This window comes from Stegostoma tigrinum, chromosome 8 (genome assembly GCF_030684315.1).
Source record: "Stegostoma tigrinum isolate sSteTig4 chromosome 8, sSteTig4.hap1, whole genome shotgun sequence".
Lineage (NCBI taxonomy): Eukaryota > Metazoa > Chordata > Chondrichthyes > Orectolobiformes > Stegostomatidae > Stegostoma > Stegostoma tigrinum.
In genome coordinates, this window is record NC_081361.1 from 73,132,755 (window position 1) to 73,155,475 (window position 22,721).

Consider the following 22,721-nt stretch of genomic DNA (forward strand, 5'->3'; position numbering starts at 1 on the left):
CTTCAGCCATCTCGTCTTTTTCCCTGATTTGCATTTTTTTTATTTCTAATGTTAGCTGCTTAAACAATCGCTGGAATCCAAACTCTGTATTTGCATTTTACTTCATATCTAATGTTACAATGAATTCCTATTGCTAGCCTTGAATGAATTAACATCTTATTTTATATGAAGTTGCAGCATGTATTTGAAAAGGGGTGGGTTTTCATGCTTTTTAATGCTTAAGAGGACATGATGCTTAGATTCATACTGATTTGCATGGTTGTGCTAAGTATTGAAACAAGTTCTGGATGGATCTTGATTGGTTTAGGATTCAAAACTTCCATTTAACTTGAATTCAAGAGACCAATTTTGTTTTCAGGGAATCAAGCAAGTGAACTAACAATGTTTTCCCTCTTCAGATTTGTATCTTGATTGTGACCACATATTATATTTGCCAAGTAGATAAGTAACATCCAGAGGCACAATGTCAGTGCTGCATGAACTTTTATTTTTGATATCCTACCATCCAATCTAACCTGGATGGCTCAGAATTTTCTTTTCTGTAGTGTTGGATTGGAATACCAAATATGAGTTAGATGTTTGGATAGTTTGTCAAGTCTAAGATTGCTGGAAGAACTGCGGACGATGAGCTTTTGTTGTTGTTCTTGTTGTCGTCTAAGATTGCTGAGCCTAATTAGATGTTCAACTTTCTTCTTTATTTCGATGTTATGATGTTGCATATTATTACCATCTTTGAAAGGGAAACCTCTGCTCACTCAAATATTAAAGCTTTTGTGAATGGTAAATCTTTACTCTGGACATGCCAATATGTTTAGTCGTGCAATAAATGTTTCTTAGCTTCACTCCATAGCAGCTTCAATGGAAAAATTTCTGATGCGATTTTATGTTCATTAAACTGTCATTGATAACAAACAAAATCTTTCCCCTACTTATTCAGTTATTATCTAATATCTAAAATACCTCATTTTAACCACACATAACCTGCTAGTATACTTCATTCCTATTGTAAGATCTGTCTGAAGATTGTAGGCGAGGTATTTGATTCTCCGATGATCAGAGTCTGTAATAAAAATAAAAATAGTTAATTTACCTGCATCTATTTCTTGAACTTTGTTGTAATACCTTGTTGTCCAATAGTAATTCCAGATCCATAACTGATATTGTGCATCAATTAAAATGGTGTAGCAAAAGGAAAATACTGCAGACGATAGAAATGTGAAAGGACATCTGAAAGTGGTGGAGAAACTCAGCATTTGTGAGAAATGAATGAGAGTAGTGTTTTGAGTGCAATATGATTCTCCTTTGGAACTCTAAAATATTTTCGATGAAAAGTCATATTACACTTGAAACACTAAATGTCATACCTGCTGAGTTTCTGCAGCACGTTGTTTTAATTGCATTTTAATTTGCGTTTTAAGACAACAAGAAATAATTGCAAGAACTCTACATTTACTTGCGTGCAAAAATCACTATGTAGCAGCATGCACATTTTTACACAAGTACTTTAACCAACTGGTGATCAGTTGCCTGACAACAATAGGGGTAATAATTGTATGTTTTAAACCAGTTTCCAGCAGCCTGACTGACAATGAAGCCGATAGTTAATTCACTGAGTGAAAAATTTCAGAGGGTTCAATCGTATTATTTAAAATGAAGATTGTTCCACTCCATAGTCAGAAATTTCCAAACATTATATGTTGAAGAAAAATTGTGAATTGAACAATTTTGATAGAACTCAAACTTCAGTTCCCTATAGAAATCATTCCTAAATTTAGATTTTGATCTTATTGTCATATGTACTCAAGTGCAGAAGCCCAGGAGTACAGTCAAAAAATGGCTAATGTCTCCACAGACAGCGCCATCTTATATATAAAGATACCTAGGTACGAAAAACTCAGGCACAAAGTTAAAAAGTTAAGCATTACAGACTTCCATAGAAAGGCAGAAAATAAAGGAAAAGGTTAATAGCTGACATTAAAGTCCTTCTGAATATAAATGAGAAAAATAAAGGAATAAAGCTAAAAGTTCAACAGCTGCTGATGAGTACTTTCTGGAGCCCCGATCTTCTCTGCTTGGCTCGCTCTCTAGGAGACCTCAGCTGCCTGTTTTCACCGCCACCACAGATACTGAGGGACCTCCTTCACTACTTGCTCTTCCTGCCTCAGGCCATGATGCCATCACCACGGCTGCTGCTGCTGAAGCTGCCACCTTCAATCTCCTCCTGCTGTTTTTTTCACCATGATATTTGTGGTCCAAACTTTTCTTTAGTAGACTATGAGCCATTCATCACTCACATGATCCCATTTTGAAAACTGATAATGAGAAGCACAAAGTCCTGCCTGTCAATAATGGAAATAGTTGTGCAGAAATTGTTTGATAATTTTCTAGACTGAAAGAGGTAGCAAAGAGAAAAAGGAGGTCAATAGGTGCCAGTAAACTATTGAAAGTGAAAGAACTAACAGGAAAATATTTTGAGAGAATGGACCACTTGGATTAACAGAGAGCTGCTGAGATCAACATCTCTGAAATCTTAAAGAAAAAAAAGAGACTGAATCATATCTCACCAAGCCTTGTTCTATACTCTGAGAGAAAGTGTTTAGACACTATTTGGAGGCAAGTGAGTTCCCTTTGGAATGAGAAAATTGTTGTAAAGATCCTTTCAATGTCGCTCTGCTCTGAAATGGATGGGCACAATCTATTTTTTAAGAGAACAGGGGAAAAGAAATTAAAGAAAGGAAAGGAGCATTTTTAACCTTCTGAAATATGGAAGTTCAAGAATTAAAAGGATGCCCTACCTGAATTTAACTGTTCATTCAAAGGAAACTGTTTCATTAAGTGAAGAGTCTGTTAAAAAGAGGCATTTGCATCAGGAAATATCTATCAAAATTACAAGAAGCTGCACATAGTCACTAAAACATGAATAATTATTACCAGAACTCAAACAGCCAACATCACCTAAGAGATATGGTAGTCTTCCTACAACTAAAAGCATGCCAGTGAAAAGTATTTGCTTCCATGTGTAATCGCTTCTACTTATTCAATGGAAAGGAAGAATCTTAAAGCAGGTGAAAGTGCCCTCAATCTCAAGTACAGGTTGGTTCCTTCGCATCTAAAGAATCTCAAAGCCTCATTGACTGTTCTTACATTTCCGATGCTCTGATGAATCCCTTGCTACCTCTCTTAAATTGGTCAACAGCACTCTTTCATTTCACTTCCAAGCCTTGCTCATCAATTTTCTTCTCTTCTATATCTAATATGGCATAAAATAATAGTTACTCCATTTCAAGTCCCTGAAAAGATCTTATGGCAGCTACCTCAGTAGTAAAATATTTATAATAATGCAATTGTTAACTGTATTACAAGTTATGCCTGCAGAGGGTGTACTGAGAGTCACTACTCTTCCCTTGCTACCAACCTAACTCCGTACACACCCTATCCCGTGGTACCCTACTTGCATCACCCACCTGTTGTCTCTGTCCTTTGGTGATCTTAGCCTTCGAGTTGGTGCTTTACGACCAGACCCAAAGCTTTTTTGCTGGTGCTTCCAATCAATAAAGAGACAGTTCCGGAATTTAGCCCTGTCCCCCACCTCCCCTCTCCTATGGAGCCCTTGATTGCAGGGTAAGGCCCACGGCTACTTAGTTCAGTATCTAATGCAATAAGCTTTCCAGAAAGGAGGAGACATGGAACTCTTGCTTGCTCTCCTGCCAGTAAGATGCCTACGACCTATATTAAATTCTGCCTCTATGCTATCTGTTTCTGTCAACAACAGTTAAAGTAGTGAAAGAATCTTCCCTCTAAGCTGCTAGAAAAGAAAACCTCAGTCCATTTCATGAAACATGAACCTCTATAAGCTTTGCATTATTTTTGCTATCACAATCACACACACACGGACTAGCTTCCTTCTGCTTGCATCTGAAAATGAATCACTGAACAAAAGCAACACACATTTTCGGCCTCTGCTGTGAAATTACGGCAGCAAAAGCACTGGGACTAAAATCTACTCCGCAGAATCGCCACGCTCCACCTACCAAAGTGAAACCTTGCCTACCACTTACTGGATAATCAGAGCTCTCAGGCACAGCAACAACACGAGCCAGTAATAAAGTCATATACCAGGAAATACAGTCATGGACCTTACCTCACCCGCCACCGACATCCCATTCCCCTATCTAACAAAAGAGTGAACCTGGTAAACCACTCACATGGCAAAAAGTCAATGCCTAGAGAGCTTGGTGACTACTGTGTAGTCAAATGTAACAGAGTTTTCGATGAACAGCCAGATCAAACACCAGCTAAGTTTTAGAGATAATGGGGACTGCAGATGCTGGAGAATCCAAGATAATAAAATGTGAGGCTGGATGAACACAGCAGGCCAAGCAGCATCTCAGGAGCACAAAAGCTGACGTTTTGGGCCTAGACCCTTCATCAGAGAGGGGGATGGGGTGAGGGAACTCGAATAAATAGGGAGAGAGGGGGAGGCGGACCGAAGATGGAGAGAAAAGAAGATAGGTGGAGAGAGTATAGGTGGGGAGGTAGGGAGGGGATAGGTCAGTCCAGGGAAGACGGACAGGTCAAGGAGGTGGGATGAGGTTAGTAGGTAGATGGGGGTGCGGCTTGGGGTGGGAGGAAGGGATGGGTGAGAGGAAGAACAGGTTAGGGAGGCAGAGACAGGTTGGACTGGTTTTGGGATGCAGTGGGTGGAGGGGACGAACTGGGCTAGTTTTGGGATGGGTTGGGGGAAGGGGAGATTTTGAAGCTTGTGAAGTCCACGTTGATACCATTAGGCTGCAGGGTTCCCAGGCGGAATATGAGTTGCTGTTCCTGCAACCTTCGGGTGGCATGATTGTGGCACTGTAGGAGGCCCATGATGGACATGTCATCTAAAGAATGGGAGGGGGAGTGGAAATGGTTTGCGACTGGGAGGTGCAGTTGTGTGTTGCGAACTGAGCGGAGGCGTTTTGCAAAGCGGTCCCCAAGCCTCCGCTTGGTTTCCCCAATGTAGAGGAAGCCACACTGGGTACAGTTGATGCAGTATACCACATTGGCAGATGTGCAGGTGAACCTCCACATTAAGCAGAGGTTCACCTGCACATCTGCCAATGTGGTATACTGCATCCACTGTACCCGGTGTGGCTTCCTCTACATTGGGGAAACCAAGCGGAGGCTTGGGGACCGCTTTGCAGAACACCTCCGCTCAGTTCGCAACACACAACTGCACCTCCCAGTCGCAAACCATTTCCACTCCCCCTCCCATTCTTTAGATGACATGTCCATCATGGGCCTCCTACAGTGCCACAATGATGCCACCCGAAGGTTGCAGGAACAGCAACTCATATTCTGCCTGGGAACCCTGCAGCTTAATGGTATCAATGTGGACTTCACCAGTTTCAAAATCTCCCCTTCCCCCACCGCATCCCTAAACCAGCCCAGTTCGTCCCCTCCCCCCACTGCACCACACAACCAGCCCAGCTCTTCCCCTCCACCCACTGCATCCCAAAACCAGTCCAACCTGTCTCTGCTTCCCTAACCTGTTCTTCCTCTCACCCATCCCTTCCTCCCACCCCAAGCTGCACCCCCATCTCCTACCTACTAACCTCATCCCACCTCCTTGACCTGTCCGTCTTCCCTGGACTGCCCTATCCCCTCCCTACCTCCCCACCTATACTCTCTCCACCTATCTTCTTTTCTCTCCATCTTCGGTCCGCCTCCCCCTCTCTCCCTATTTCTTCCAGAACCCTCACCCCATCCCCCTCTCTGATGAAGGGTCTAGGCCCGAAACGTCAGCTTTTGTGCTCCTGAGATGCTGCTTGGCCTGCTGTGTTCATCCAGCCTCACATTTTATTAAACAGCTAAGTTTTGATGGCTGCTAGTTTTCTGTCCCAGTTCGTAAAAGACAGTCAAATAATTTGTTGAATAAATTATAAAACATATCTGCAGAAGCAAAGGGCCCCTTCAGGTCAGCAGCAGAAAACTTGTGCACTAATATTTTACAGAGAGACCTAAGTGTACAGTGCGCGTTCCACTTTTTGGCAGTTTTCTTAACACCATTTATTACATTTACTTATTTCACTTTGCATGTAAGAATGTATTTACCCTTTTGCCATAAGGACAAGTCTGGAAAAGATTCTTCTGGGTGGTTGGAGTAAACAGATTTGGATTCATCTTGTTGCGCTGTATAACATATTAAAACAAAATTTAAAAAGAATGTTAAAGTATTCACACTTTCAAAATGGGGAAATGCCATGTGGCATTTGTTTCAGCTACTTGGTCTGAGATTACAGTGAAGATGAGTCTGCTACTGTGCTAAATCCATGGATTAAGCCTCATGTGTTTAGCTTTTGCTGCATTAGTTATATTAATCTATCACAAACACCTTCTGATGAAACTACTGGGGCAGCTGTGCAAAGTTCTCATTTGTCAAGATTCTTCTTGAAATTGCTGTTTCATTAAGTTTCCGATGACAGGTGGTTTGCAGCAATAGTGACGACTTTCAGTGCATTCCTAACACTTCACATAGATGACAAGAGGCTGCAGAGTAAGACTATTGGACATTTTAGGAGTAACCATGTTTGGGTCAGCCCATATACCACCCACCACAAGAAAAGACCGAGGCATAGCTGCGTACCAATATCTGAAGACTTATGGAGTCATTTTTGACTCGAAAACTTGTGTCTCCATAGATTCTGCAGGACTAGTATTTCCAGTATTTTCTATTTTTGTTTCACATATTCAAGCATCTACAATATTTTGGCTTTATTGTAATATCTGAAGAATATTACCCTTGGGAGCTGAGGCTTCTTGGGAAGGACTGGGGGGGAGCAAGGGGCGGGTACTGCTGGAGAGCCTGAAGGTAACTCTATGTATTGCCAGTGGTTGCTATGGTTATTACAGCCTTTTTTTTATGCCTTAGGCTCATAATAGATTAACAAAGGGACATGACTGGTATCAGGCACATTGTTGTTCATAAATAATTAGAAGAGGTGACTGATACTTTATTCAGTAGGGTTAACACATTCCCCTTTCTCTATTTACCAGCAACAGTAATGTTACAGAGCTTCCCAATTCCATGGGTTAAGACAGTGAATTTGGGGCCCTATCCATAACACAATGACTTTCATTTCCAGAATAAGGTTTAAACTCAACTAAAGTATAGTTTATCTCTGTCCATCAGGACCATATAATACAAGCCAACACCTCATAATCTGGTAGCACCAACAATCTTTTCACATGGTCATTTATCTGGTTAGGTCATTTGATTTGAAAGTGAAGGGACACTGGAAGGATGGTTAAACTAGATTTACTGTCTTCAGCTCTGGTTATAAACACTGTTGAGTCTGAAAGGCTATACTGTCTGTCATTTGCACCCAAATTATCTTGGGAAGATGGTCTTCAGATACCATGCATAACCACATAGCTGTCCTTACTTGAATAAAATTTCCAAGCTTGAGCACCCTCATTGCACAGCAAAATCAGTAAATATACTCCCATATTGCAGAAACAATTTATGTGAACAATTCCCGGAATGAGAAACTTCAGTTATGAGGATAAATTGAAGACATTGATGTTGTTCTCTGTGGAGAGAGAGCTGGGAGGAGATTTGATTTAGGTTTTCAAAATCATGAGCAGGTTGGATAGGATAGATAGGGAGAAGCTGTTCCTACTTGTAAACAGAACAGGAATTAGAGAGCGTAGATGCGAAGTGATGTGCAAAGAAAACAAGGGAGCTGTGAGAAAAACACTTTTTCACGCATTGAGTAGCTTTGGTCTGGAATGCACTGCCCTGCAGGTGTGGTGGAGGTGGCTCCCATTGAGGCATTCAAGAGCATATTGAATAATTATTTGGATAGAAATACTGTGCAAGGTTATGGAGGGGAAAATAGGAGATTGACGGCACTCTCTTGAAGAGCTGGTGCAGGCTCAGGGCTGAATAATCTCCTCTGTGCATAACATTTCCTGCAGTCTAATCAGCTTGTCTTTAAAACATTCCCACATGTCATATCAGAGACAGTAAGAACTGCAGATGCTGGACTCAGAGATAACAAGGTGTGGAGCTGGAAGAACACAGCAGGCCAACCAGCATCAGAGGAGCAGGAAAGTTGACAGTTTGGGTCAGGACTCTTCTTTAGAAAGAAGACCCTTTTGAGATGTCAACTTTCCTGCTCCTGTGCTCACCAGCTGTGTTCCTCCAGCTCCACACTGTATTACCCCCCCACATTGAGGATTTATCCTCAAATAGTTGCACCCAATTGACAATGTCCATGCGTGGAATGCCTGGAAATATGCTTGCTGATGCATGAAAATTATTTGAAATTGGAAAGATCCCTAAAGGTCTTTGAAGGAATCTCTTACCTTCATTATCTATTTCCAGGGCTTTGTGGATATTTGAAGACCATTGCAATTAAATTTGATCTAAATACTGCGAAGCAAGTGTCTGAATATTTAATTCATCTTTGTTTAAATTAAATGAATCAATTAACTGCAATGGGTGGTTGGAAACATTACAAAATACATACAACTGGATGGCCTGTTAAAGCAGAATCCAGGAAGAATTGGGTCACCAGGTTTCTCTCTTTGGAAGTGACAAAATTTCCATCTACCATCCAGGCACGGGGCAGACCGCTTACCACATGGACACGATCTAAAAAGAAAGACGTGATAAAAATGGAAACTTTCTGTATTTTTAGTTTCCGATTCCTGGTATTATAAGACATTGCACAAATTATATGTTGCATAAGTGGTGATTTCTTATAAACAGTAGGTAGACACAACTTAAATTGACTGTCTGTTATTTTTGAACAGAAAATTATATTAAGCAAAAGTTATTAAACAGTTTGAGCAACCTTGGAGTTGCAAATGGTTATTCCATTGTTGGAGATTATTACTACATTTCACTTATTTTAGTCGTACATTATTTGCCATTTAGTCCAAGCCTGAAGGTTGTTCTGGTCTTACCGCATGTGGGTGTGGACTGATTCATTTTTGCAGAGTTGCAAATTGAATTGAGTACATCAAAGAGCTTCCTGACTTCTGAGTTTATGATAGAGAAAAAGTTATTGATAAATCAGCTGAAGATGAATGGATCTGCACACTGAGATAGTGCACAGTAATGTCCTGCAACTGTGATAATATCCTGTTTTCCAAGAACTGCAACTATTTTTCTTTTATGCACTAATGAGTCGTCACCTCTTAATAGCAGCAATCTTCCCAAGCACTGAATGATGTGGTTATAAGCAAAACAATTGAGAAAGCTGCATGAGGTGACCAGCGACAAGCTTCTTCATGTTGAGAGCAAGAAGTCCAATTTTCCAACCAAATGTTCAATGATGAGATGAGATTTTCAGATGTTGGTTACAGGAGGCCCATTTGCAACCACTTGCATGTATTAATTGAACCCCCTTAATATGCAGTTTCCCATTGTCCCACCAGCAGATAGAAACTTAACAGCAACAATTCCTGACATGAAAGTCAAAGCAGTAACTTGGCGACTCCAGCTTGTTCCTCTGGGCCTCCATGTTAGACTCTGCACACAAACATTGTGCACGCTCAATGGAAAGTGACCATGCACACTCCATGTTCATTGACTTTAGAATCCAACATGTGCCAGCCTCAGCGCAGCCACAAACCATGTACCAATCCACTTCAAAGCTGCACTTTGGAGCACACTGGCACCTTTCAATGCAATGCTTCTGCCAAGACTAGTTTGAACATAGAACATAGAACAATGAGCACAAGAACAAGCCATTCCACTACCATGCCTGTGCCAACCATGATGCCATTCTAAACTAATTTCATCTGCCTGCATCTGCATCTTAACCCTCTTTTCCCTGCCTGTTATAGTGCCTCAATAAATGCCTCTTAAACATAGTTACTGTATCTATTTATACCACTTCCTTGGCAGCACATTCCAGGCGCCTATCACAGTCTGTGTAAAAAAAAATGCCTCGCACATATCGTGGGGCTGAGTAGGTGCCTGGACTTCAGCAATCCTCCAACTAGCAGTAGCCTGGACCTTCCTCGATCAGCTGCAGAGAGGTGGCAGAGACGTGCTCACCAGGACTGTACTCCTGAATCTAAACTTGCTAATGCACCCAATGAAGTGGTCAGTATCAGAGCTGTTGGAGGGCACAGGAGGCAGACTTGCTAGTGCATCCTCTGAGGGATCTGTGGCTTCTTCCTCAGAGGTTTTGGAGGAGAGGATGTCATGTGGGGCCATCCTCTTGACTAGAGTGACCATGAAGATGCCATTTGTACAAAGAACAGCACAGCACAGCACAGGCCCTTTGGCTCACAATGCTGTGAGGACCTATTATCCTACTTAAATATCAAACTAACCTGTATACCCTTCATTTTACTATCATCCATGTGCCTATCCAAGAGTCGCTTAAAAGTCTGTAATGTATCTGACCGTACTGCCACTCCTGGAAGTGCAGTCCATGTGCCCACCACTCTCTGTGTAAAAAATATACCTCTTACATCTCCCCTGTACCTTCTTCCAATCACATTAAATTTATGCTCCCTTGTGATAGTCATTTCTGCCCTGGGAAAATGTCTCTGGTTAGCCACTCTATCTACTCCTCTCATCATCTTGTACACCTCTATCAAGTCACATCTCAGCCTTCTCCGCTCCAATGAGAAAATTCCTATCCCTCAACCTTTCCTCATAAGACCTGCCCTCCAGTCCAGGCAGTATCCTGGTAAATCTCCTCTGCACCCTCTCTAAATCTTCCACATCCTTCCTATAATCAGGTGACCAGAACTGAACACCATATTCCAAATATGGTCTAACCAGGGTTTTATAGGGCTGCAGCATAGCCTCATGGCTATTAAACTCAATTCCTCTGCCAATGAAAGCCAACACACCATACACCCTATTTACAAACCTATTAACTTTGGTGACAACTTTGAGGGATTGATGAACGTGAACCCCAAGATCGCTCTGTTCCTCCACACTGCCAAGAATCCTGCCATTAACCTTATATTCTGCGTTCAATTTCAACCTTCCAAAATGAATCACTTCACACTTTTCTGGGTTGAATTCCATCCGCCACTTCTTTGCCTGGCTCTACATCCTGCCAAAATCCTGTTGCAACCTACAACAGCACTCCACGCTGTCCACAACTCCACCAACCTTAGTGACATCGGCAAACTTACTAACCCACCCTTCTACTTCCTCATCCAAGTCATTTATAAAGATTGCAAAGAGCAGAGGTCCCAGAACAGATCCCTGTGGAAAACCACTGGCCACCAAGCTCCAGGCTGAATACTTTCCACCTACTTCCATCCTCTGTCTTCTATTGGACAGCCAATTCTGTATCCTGAATCCCATGCCTCCTTACTTTCTGAATGAGCCTACCATGTGGAGCCTTATCAATATGTAGGAGATGAAAGAGAGAATGCACTACAAACAAGAGGTAGAGTTCAGACATGTGAAAAGTACATTAATGCTGGCAATAATGGATGACTAATTCAGCAATGGACAATGTTTTCTCTTGCTTGCTGAGACATGGATGTTTTGGCATCACCACATAAGCAGTCTTGGTCCTCACCAACCAGGGCCAGGATTCTCTCTTTGTGTGGAGCAATGGGGGAGCTAAATATGAGGGGCCTCACTACCCATCTTAGATCTTCCTGTTTTCTCCTTTGAGACTTTCAACTGCAGAGAATTGTGGAATCCTGCCATCATCATTCAAATTAGAATGATTTTATTTTGGAAATCAAAGAAATAAAAGGATTAATTAAGTATGGTTCCTCCAAGAAAGTTTAGAAGATCAACCATGATTGTATTGAATTATGAGTCGATTTGAAGAACTCAATGTCCTATTTCTTAAGTTCTTTTATTGATCTGTGGATCAAGAAACGGATTTAAAATTCCAGGTTGATGAAAACTCAATGATGAGTCCGAATGTTGGGTGGAATATTGTCCCATTTGGAAAATAATTGAGGGTCAGGATCATTTCTGGGTCTTGGTCTTACATGTACTGAATGCACCTGCCTGGGAGATCTTCCTGGAGGTCACCAATGAAAAAGCTGCCTCCAGATAGTAAGTGGGTTTCTGAGGCTGTATGTCGATTCAAAGGAATTGCTACTTTGGAAGGCTGGGAATGGGAACCTTCTCCAGAGGATGTTGTTCCTTCTGCATGCTGTGATTTTACTGTGGGCAAGAGTGAGTCTAAGAGGCCTCTCCCACCTCTCAACTAGGCTACCAGCAAGCCAACTCAAAGCATGTACCAGCTTGGCCCTCAGTAGAGATCCCATATTTCACTGGGATGATCCCAGTGGTGTCTTCAAAGGCCACAAATGAGTAGTTTATTGTTGACTACTTTTGGCTGCTGGGAGGGTTGCCTTGAGATGGGAGTGCATTGGTCCACTGACCTGATGGATCTGAATTTCCTGCCTTCAAATCTGCTCCTGTGGAACTGGGAACATGGTAGTCCTGAAACTTGCTAGACACACAGCCAGAACATTCTTACATTGTCCACCTACATTTACACCACCCCCAATTACAGCCATGAATTTGGGCCATATGTAGTTTTGGCTGAAGTGCCGGTAGATCTGGGTCCCGTGATTCTTCCGCAATTACACTTTGGTAACATTTCATTCCCACACTCATGTACTGATCATGAGATGACCTCATCTGCCTTGTTTACAATATTATTTTTCTTTCACAAGTGTATAAGCTGTGTTACCCACATTTGCCACTGTGTGATGTCATTCAATACTCTACATACAGTGTACATCGTTTTGCAGCTCGGGGTTCCCATACAGCCGTAGGTCCAGTATTTGTATGTGTCGAATTTTCTGAAGTTCCTTCCAAGTTAAAAGATTTCTGGAGAGGTCTAATGTTCCTAGAGCAATAAATCGTTTCAATCCATCCAAACCCTTAATCTGGAAGTATGATTAAAAAGATTTCAAATTACGTTATAGTACAAAATGCTAAAAATTTGCAGATTAGTCAATATCTGTAAATAGAAAAAATAACTTCATGCTTCAGGTGTCATTGAAACAGATTGTTTCATTGATCAAATTTGCGAATGTTCTTGATTAAATTAAACACCAAACATTTCTGACCACCTTTGAGTGTGCTGGGGTTGAATTACGAAAGGATCTTGATCAATTAGGTCAATGGGCTGAGGAGTAACAAATGAAGTTTAATTTTGATAAATGTAAGGTCTTGCATTTTGGCAAAACAAGTGAGGGCGTGATTTATACAGTTTGTGGTTGGGCCCTGGGTAGTGTTGTAGAACAAAGCGACCAATGGGCTCAGGTACATAATTCTTTGAAAGTTGCATCACAGGTAGTAGAGTGGTCAAGAAAGCTCTTAGCATTCTTGCCTTCATTGTTTGGACTTTTAAGTGTAGGAGTTGGGACGTCATGTTGAGATTGTACAGGATGTTGATGAGGCCTCTTCTGGAGTACTATGTGCTGTTCTGGTCGCCCCGGTATTAGGAAGAATAACATTAAACTGGAGAGGTTTCAGGGAAGATTTTTTAGGATGTTGCAATGAATGAGGGATTAAGTTATAAAGGTAGGCTGGATAGGCTGAGACTTTTTTTCGCTGGATCTTAGGAGGTTAAGGGGTGACCTTATAGACATTTGTAAACTCATGAGGGGCATTGATAATGCACATAGCAAAGGTCTTTTCCCTAAGGTGGGAGTGTTCAAAACTAGGGGGAATATTTAGAAGGTGAGTGGAGAAAGATTTAAAAAGGACATGGGGGCAACATTTTTACACAAGAGAGTGGTTAGTGGGTGAAATGAACTCTCCGAGGAAGAGGCGGATGGAGGTACAGTTACAACATTTAAAAGACATTTGGATAAGTTCATGAACTGGAAAGGTTTGGAAGGGTATTGGCCAAATGCAGGGAGGTGGGATGAGTTTGACTGAAGGGTCTATTTCCATGTTGTATGACTCTATGGCTATGACCTCTTCTGGCTAACTAGCTCTGGTATAACATAGTGTAGAGAAGGAGAAACACAGCAGGCCTGTGTTGGCCCTGATTCAAGTCTCACACTCAGCGAATTTACTCAGCCTATTAGTTAGTTGGTGCAATATTGAACAATTGAGAAGGTAGAAAGTGCAACTCACATCTAATGCCATTGGAAATTTACCCTGACACTGGAAGAGATAGAACATCCTTAAGATTGTAAGCATGAGATTGGGCAGTTTACATTTTTCAATGCTGATGAGTGGTAAGTATTCTGCCTGGAGGTCAGTGCTGAGTGGTGTCCCACAGGGCTCTGTTCTTGGGCCTCTGCTCTTTGTAGTTTTTATAAATGACTTGGATGAGGAGGTTGAGGGGTGGGTTAGTATGTTTGCTGATGACGCAAAGGTTGGAGGTGCCATTGATGGTATCGAGGGCTATTGCAGGCTTCAGTGAGACATTGACAGAATGCAGAGCTGGGCTGAGAAATGGCAGATGGAGTTCAACCTGGATAAATGCGCAGTGATGCATTTTGGAAGGTCGAACTTAAATGCTGAATATAGGATTAAAGGCAGGATTCTTGGCAGTGTGGAGGAACAGCGGGATCTTGGTGTTCAAGTGCATAGCTCCCTCAAAGTTGCCACCCAGGTGGATAAGGTTGTTAAGAAAGCATATGGTGCTTTGTCTTTCATTAACAGGGGGATCGAGTTTAAGAGCCGCGCGGTTATGTGCAGCTCTACAAAACCCTGGTGAGACCACACTTGGAATATTGTGTCCAGTTCTGGTCGCCCTATGATAGGAAAGATGTGGAGGCTTTGGAGAGGGTGCAAAGGAGGTTTATCAGGATGCTGCCTGGACTGGAGGACTTGTCTTACAAGGAGAGGTTTACTGAGCTCGGACTTTTCTCTCTGGCGAGAAGGAGGAAAAGAGGCGACCTGATCGAGGTGTACAAGGTAAGGAGAGGCATGGATAGAGTCGATAGCCAGAGACTTTTCCCCAGGGCAGGATTGACTGCCACGAGGGGTCATAGTTTGAAGGTGTTAGGAGGAAGGTATAGAGGAGACGTCAGAGGGAGGTTCTTCACCCAGAGAATTGTGAGCGCATGGAATAGTTTACCAGTGGTAGTCGTGGAAGCGGAGTCATTAGTGACATTTAAGCGACTGCTGGACATGCACATGGACAGCAGTGAGTTGAGGGGAATGTAGGTTAGGTTATTTTATTTTTGGATTAGGATTATTCCACGGCACAACATCGTGGGCTGAAGGGCCTATACTGTGCTGTACTGTTCTATGTTCTATGTTCTATGTTCTAAAAGGTACCACTTAAATGAGATGGAGGAGGGGAATATAATAGCCTGTTTGTTACATTTCATTCTGGAAAAGTAGAAGGTTGCCTGTGCTTCTTTTCTGATGATAGTGCAATGGAACAAGATGGCTTGACCAGTCTGCATTAGGCAAATCTTACCTAGTGCCATGAATGCACTGCTCAAACATGCCAGCAGTCCCTTTTTTCCTTACTTTTGTTACTCCAAATGAGTGTAGAGCACATTAGTAGGCTCTATCTTTATACATATCTCATTGAAATTTCAATCTGCTTGCCGACTTTGTACAGAAAAGCTGACCCATACTGCCTGGAAGTTTCAGGGTACCCCTGCCCCTGCCTTGCCCATGCCTGACCTTCCATTTATCACTCCCCAATTGCTCCCGCTTCTGGCAATCCGAACACTCAGGAGGTGGTGTTGGAGACTGAGATTTGGAGGGCCATTGGCAAGTGTAAAATGTATCCACCATGTGCCATGGCAGGATTTGAAACCAGGTTCCAAAAATAGTTAAGTTCAGCAGCACCAGAGGCCTGTGAGCATGCATGTTTAGCAACTGGATTGTGGTGTTTAAGGCAGGAAGGCGAAAATAAGAGATTCATCTGCTACCGCAGGCTTTCACAACTTTCTTACCACTGGCCATTTTGATTGCCAACAATTCCGAGAGAAGGTCAGACTGTCAAAGTCCAAATTGCAAACTGTCTTTGTAATATGCTGCCTTGCCTCTAACCTTGTTATTGCTGAGATCAACTTTCCAAAGGTGGGGGCAACATTCCAAGTTTTCCACCTCCATAATCCCATTGTCTGCTAGTATCAGTATCTGGAGGTGGGTACAGTAGCTCAGTCCATCAACTAAACCTGGAAATGAACAGTTTTCATTCAGAATATTGCAAATGAAGTAAATCCATTTAAGATGAGAACTAATTGTAAAGTATGAAATTTATTATTTTATTTACCTGAAACAACTGGGATTTATCCCCCTTTACACATGAGAATTCAGAAATTAATACTGAGTTTAAAATGGCACCCCTTGTGATTTTATTCACCAGATTCATCTCCTGAACTAAATCTAACAATACTTCTTTCATTGTTAGACATGAAGTCTGTAATTTGGAACTTGTAACTTTACTTCATATTTGCTACTTTATACTGACAAGAAATGTTGAACTTTTAACTTATTTCTTTACTTTCTACTTTTTGCCTAAGATTTTGTACCTAGGAGCCTTGTAGACATTGTAAACTTTCACTGCACTCTTCTATCCCTGTATTTGAGCACACGCAACACTATAACCTAATTCTAATTCAATGGCAATTATCTAGGAAGCTGGATGCATATTCCACTATCAACATTTCCTGCAAGTCTGCATAGGTCTCCATCTCTTAACATATCCATTGTTTCATTGCCAGAAATGCATATGAAAAGCAGAATTCAATGAAGGTCAGACTGTAAAAGTTCAAAATTGTGAACTATCTCTGTAAAAACCTGTCTTCAGGAGGGGACAGGGAGGGTGATCTTTGGAAGGTGGAATGGAGTTAAGTTGCAGAAGTATTAGGAGGCAAGGTAGAGCAGTGGAGTGCTCATTAATTTCCCATTTTGCTCCAGATCAGTGAAGAATCGGGAAGGTTGGTTTTACTACACTCCAGCAATGGCCATTGCTAGTGAAGGGCATTACTCCAAATGAGCAGCGTCCGGCACACTGACTGATCAGCAGTTCCCAGAGGCGGGACTTCTGGCCTCAAAGGGACGGAAGACCTGATGCAAGGTGGTTAGACAATGTTAGTATTGCCCTAAGATAAACTCACCTTGTAAATTCACAGCAGGCAACCATATTGAACAAACTTCATTTGCATCACTGCAATAGAGAGGGCAGTAGCACAAAATACTATATTCCCTCCCCATTTTAAAAAATATCCACATCTCTTGCAATATATTTGTTAACTATTTTCTAACATATTAATCTAAATGAATTAGATGGTTTTACAGACTGAGTTCAATCCACAAATTTATGTTGCATACCTCAGCTCCATGTTTACTTAATGGTTTATTATGTGAAAATTAACGTTGAATACTGAATCTTCTACATTCTTTCATCCTTTCTCATTCCCTAAAGATCTGGAACATCCTATCACATGCAGATATACAAAGGTTCCATAAGTCCAAGGCTTTTAAACTCAAAGTTAAAATTACTGTCAGCATTTTGGTTCACTTTGTCATCTAACCTGGTTTTAACTACATTTTCATGCAGTTTTTGGGAAGAGGTGAATTGAATCATGAATGTACACATTGACTCATTGCATTTCAAAGCAACTCAACAAGTCTACATTGCTGACAGTATCTTGTAAAGTAATTCTAGATAGTTTTTAATTAGCTTGCTCAGACATGTGCTACTTGAACCCAAGCCCACTGGCATAGGTGTCAGGACACAATTGTCCCATAAGATCCTTACTAAGCACAGTCAGTAGGACACATTGTTTCGTTATGTTAACTTGGCATTCTAGGTGAATAACATTTCCATCCTGACCATTTGGTTACCAAAATCAGTCAGTGAAAACTTTGACAAAAGAAACTTAGCTGTGAAGTACAATGTTAAAATGGCACAAACTAAACTTCATCAGGAAAGAAAAGTCAACTTACTAATGTTGCTTCTCGATAAGTCAAGGTACTGCACAAAATTCAAAGATTTTTGAGATGATGTTTTCAATAGCTGTTAGGAAAAAAGTAAACTGGTTTACACAGTAAATCAGCACATATCAGAAATAGTCTGCTCTAGTTGTTGTGCATTCACCGATATTAATAGCAGAATGTTTCCAAGCTAACATTTCATTTCTAAACTACTGTAACACCACAATTCTAGGCAGACAGTTTGTTAGGGGATGAATGGATCAGCCCTGCTTGCTTGCAGTGAAGTTGCTCACGATTGAGACCAACCGATTTCAAGACACCACTAGCCCTTCTGACCAATGTGAACTATCAAACAGGGTCACACTAGAGCAAGATAATAAAATGTGAGGCTGGATGAACACAGCAGGCCAAGCAGCATCTCAGGAGCACAAAAGCTTGATGCTGCTTGGCCTGCTGTGTTCATCCAGCCTCACATTTTATTATCTTGGAATTCTCCAGCATCTGCAGTTCCCATTATCTCCCTCTCACACTAGAGCAAAATGATTGAACAGCGATTTCTTCTATCAGGTGAGATGACTTTTTTCAATGGTTACATGAAACCTTAACTGTAACAAATACTCATTACTACCAAGCTCAGAATGAAAATTTCATCTGGGGCATTCCTTGTCTATATTTCTCAGCTCCCAACTGGAGTAATTCAAGAGCAGGTGAAGAGTACTAGGAGGGTGTAATAGCTCTGCATATATATAGTTAGGCACTTGAAAATAAACAGCCACGCCTGGACCCACAGTAGTTAAATATTTTGAAAATATTTAGTAAAGGAACAGAATTTCGGATATTTGGGCATATGATTAGACAAACGCAATATTTATTTCCAGTAGAATGGCAGCAGGGTAGGACACTCCAGCTGGAGCTCATCTGCTCTGCCTGTTATTTTTCGTCTTTTTCTCCCTCTGTTCCCTCCCTTCTGTGGTTTTCTTCCCCTCTTCTGTCTTCTCGGATTCTCAGACCCTCGGACTCAGACACCTGGCGCCAAACTCCGACTCCCAGCCTCTGAAGCACGTTCAGTGCTGGGCAGCCTGAAGTGGGGGTACCTGTGACCAGTGGCCTGGTGTGGAGCGTGGTGGCAGACAGCTCGGTGTGGAGCGTGACAGCAGACAGCTCGGTGTGGAGCGTGGCAGCAGACAGCTCGGTGTGGAGCGTGACAGCAGACAGCTCGGTGTGGAGCGTGGCAGCAGACAGCCCGATGTGGAGTGTGGCAGCAGACAGCCTGGTGTGGAACGTGGCAGCAGACAGCCCGGTGTGGAACGTGGCAGCAGACAGCCTGGTGTGGAGCGTGACAGCAGACAGCTCGGTGTGGAGCGTGGCAGCAGACAGCCTGGTGTGGAGCGTGGCAGCAGACAGCTCGGTGCGGAGCGTGGCAGCAGACAGCCTGGTGTGGAGCGTGGCAGCAGACAGCTCGGTGTGGAACGTGGCAGCAGACAGCTCGGTGTGGAGCGTGACAGCAGACAGCTCGGTGTGGAGTGTGGCAGCAGACAGCCCGATGTGGAGTGTGGCAGCAGACAGCCCGATGTGGAGCGTGGCAGCAGACAGCCCGATGTGGAGTGTGGCAGCAGACAGCCCGGTGTGGAACGTGGCAGCAGACAGCCCGATGTGGAGTGTGGCAGCAGACAGCCCGATGTGGAGTGTGGCAGCAGACAGCCCGGTGTGGAACGTGGCAGCAGACAGCCCGGTGTGGAGCGTGGCAGCAGACAGCTCGGTGTGGAACGTGGCAGCAGACAGCCCGATGTGGAGCGTGGCAGCAGACAGCCTGGTGTGGAACGTGGCAGCAGACAGCTCGGTGTGGAGCGTGACAGCAGACAGCTCGGTGTGGAGCGTGACAGCAGACAGCTCGGTGTGGAACGTGGCAGCAGACAGCTCGGTGTGGAGCGTGACAGCAGACAGCTCGGTGTGGAGCGTGACAGCAGACAGCTCGGTGTGGAGTGTGGCAGCAGACAGCCTGGTGTGGAACGTGGCAGCAGACAGCTCGGTGTGGAGCGTGACAGCAGACAGCTCGGTGTGGAGTGTGGCAGCAGACAGCCCGATGTGGAGTGTGGCAGCAGACAGCCTGGTGTGGAACGTGGCAGCAGACAGCTCGGTGTGGAACGTGGCAGCAGACAGCTCGGTGTGGAGCGTGACAGCAGACAGCTCGGTGTGGAGCGTGACAGCAGACAGCTCGGTGTGGAGTGTGGCAGCAGACAGCCCGGTGTGGAGCGTGACAGCAGACAGCTCGGTGTGGAGTGTGGCAGCAGACAGCCTGGTGTGGAACGTGGCAGCAGACAGCCCGGTGTGGAGCGTGGCAGCAGACAGCCCGATGTGGAACGTGGCAGCAGACAGCTCGGTGTGGAACGTGGCAGCAGACAGCCCGGTGTGGAGTGTGGCAGCAGACAGCCTGGTGTGGAACGTGGCAGCAGACAGCCCGGTGTGGAGCGTGGCAGCAGACAGCCCGATGTGGAACGTGGCAGCAGACAGCCCGGTGTGGAGCGTGGCAGCAGACAGCTCGGTGTGGAACGTGGCAGCAGACAGCCCGGTGTGGAGCGTGGCAGCAAACAGCCCGGTGTGGAGTGTGGCAGCAGACAGCCTGATGTGGAACGTGGCAGCAGACAGCCTGGTGTGGAACGTGGCAGCAGACTGCCCGGTGTGGAGCGTGACAGCAGACAGCCCTACGTGGAATTTGGCAGCAGACAGCCTTTTGTGGAACGTGGCAGCAGACAGCAGTCAGACTATATGGACAACCCCCACGTTGGTCTGCTGTGGAAAGCCTTTGAAGAGAGTCTGTGCTGTTCACCATTTTAACTTTGCTGCTTGTTTATTTTTACCTATGGCTATACTGTGTATAGCTGTAATATAACTTTTTTTCTTCATTTCTCTATTCTGTAACTAAGGATTGTACCTATGCACTCTGTAACAAAGATGGCACTGCGTGTTGCTGACATTGTTACACTGTAACTAATCTGTAACTGAGCAAGTTGCACCTTGGTACCTTGGTACCTAAGATGGTAACTTGTAAACTTTTCACTGTACTCAATTGAATACATGTGACAATAAAGCTAATTCATTCATATTGCTCGGTATTTGTCCATCTGTGAGGTTTAGGGTTTGTGTTACCTACTTTAAAACAACAGTATTAATTATGGTCCCAGAATACCCAAAACAGTTCTACTGCCACGCAATCTCTGGTTTGAGGGCAAGCCCAAGAACCAATTTATATGTAACCAGGTCTCACAAATAGGACTGAGATCATAGAACAAAAGAACAGTTGAAGGGGGACATTCAGCCCCTCGTGACTATGCTGACTCTCTGCTGGAGCCAAATGCCTTTAACTGAGGGGAGGCAGCTGGCCAGGATGGTCGTTGGAAAACTACCTTAACTTGGTTTTAATAGTGCCACCTTTCGCATCCAACTGTTTATAAAATGTTTGACCTGGAATATGAACACCTGACAACATAACATATGACAATATTATTTTGAAATGCCAGTCAATATTGGTTCACAGCTGCCATTAGGGTCAGAGTGATTATTTGTGACCCTGATCGGACAAAAAAATTAAACACTTACCTTCCATTGATTTTCCTGAGGGATTGTCTAGTGGAGTATCATTGAGAATTGACAGAGCAGATATCCATTGAGGAATCAACACAGAGGATCCATGGATGAAGTCACTGTCCATTTTATGGCATTGGCTGCTGACTGCCAGCAATCAAAGAATTCAAATGCACCAAAGCTTCTTTGAAAAATTGTAAGGTAGGTAGATCAGGGGTTGCGGGGGTGCAAGTGAGTAAGAGAACACGTTTGGTAGGTAAGTGCATAAGGGGACAGTTTGACAACTAGGTGGAAGGATAGTAGGCAGGTTGGATATAATATAAGGATTTGAGAGACTCTGAAAGGTTTCACACAAAGGAATGCCATAAGCACCGCCCACTATGACGATGTCAACGGACACTTGGACAGAACAACTTAGGGTCTTGAAGGAGGGTGAGCTAACATCTGGTCCTCCTCAAGGTGATTTGAGTTGCTAACGTGCAATAAACAGTATCTTGTTAACTGCAAGAGACTCTTCCAGCTGCCAGAATAGACCAACCAGTACCTCTAAGGTTCTGATAACCACCTTCACTATGAGTAGAAGCTCGTACAGTGTAATGAGTTGACATGCCCAGTCAACATGCTAAGCAGAGGGGGGAATTTAATTTGTCAGCTCACAACACACTATTTTAAATTTCCAGCTCATACAGCACAGTCAACAGCCAGGAAAAGATGAACATTTAAGAGCTCTACAGAAGTAAGTGTACACCCCTGCTAACCCCCCTTCAACCCACCAGCAATCCTCAGCAAGGAAGAATATTCTAGTGAATGGTAAAAGTATTTTGGACCTAAAAAAAAACTAACAAGTCCGGACAGGTGAATAAGTCACTGTAAAGAGGATACAGTCTGCATTGTGAGGTTGTGGGAGCAGTACCAAGTGGAGTTCAACATTGAACAATCAGACATCGAAAGCTTCATAATTAAGGCTTGAAATTCTTTCATGGTTATGGAAAAGTTTAAACTGGCTCATAAATCAAGGTGGAAAAGTGCAAAGTTACAAATTACTTACAGCTTAGCTTGAATGTTGCTACCATACCAAGAAGTTATCATAAAGCAAGGCTAGAGAATAATATCTAAAGAGCCATGAAATGAATATTAATTTGAAGTTGTAGTTCCAGGTACATTACAAAGTGAGGAATTAAAGTGATAACAATGGGAGATTAATAGCGAGACAGATTTAGTCTAAAGGGGACACAAAGTTTGTGAAACTTTATTCAGGCCATGAAAAGAGAGA

General features: G+C 43.2%; 1 protein-coding gene across 1 annotated transcript in view; it reads right to left on the reverse strand.

The window, feature by feature from the left end:
* Positions 1-269: 269 nt before the first annotated feature.
* The window catches only part of LOC125456614 (protein phosphatase 1 regulatory subunit 7-like), a 65,810-nt gene continuing 43,358 nt past the window's right edge, over positions 270-22,721 (reverse strand). The window contains exons 3-9 of the mRNA XM_048539894.1: positions 17,879-17,948; positions 15,974-16,101; positions 12,732-12,888; positions 8,517-8,641; positions 6,097-6,174; positions 2,796-2,844; positions 270-1,060 (exon numbers count right to left, since the gene is read on the reverse strand). Coding sequence (XP_048395851.1) covers positions 945-1,060; positions 2,796-2,844; positions 6,097-6,174; positions 8,517-8,641; positions 12,732-12,888; positions 15,974-16,101; positions 17,879-17,948 — 723 coding nt within the window. The 3' untranslated portion in view covers positions 270-944. The remainder of the gene's footprint in view (positions 1,061-2,795; positions 2,845-6,096; positions 6,175-8,516; positions 8,642-12,731; positions 12,889-15,973; positions 16,102-17,878; positions 17,949-22,721) is intronic.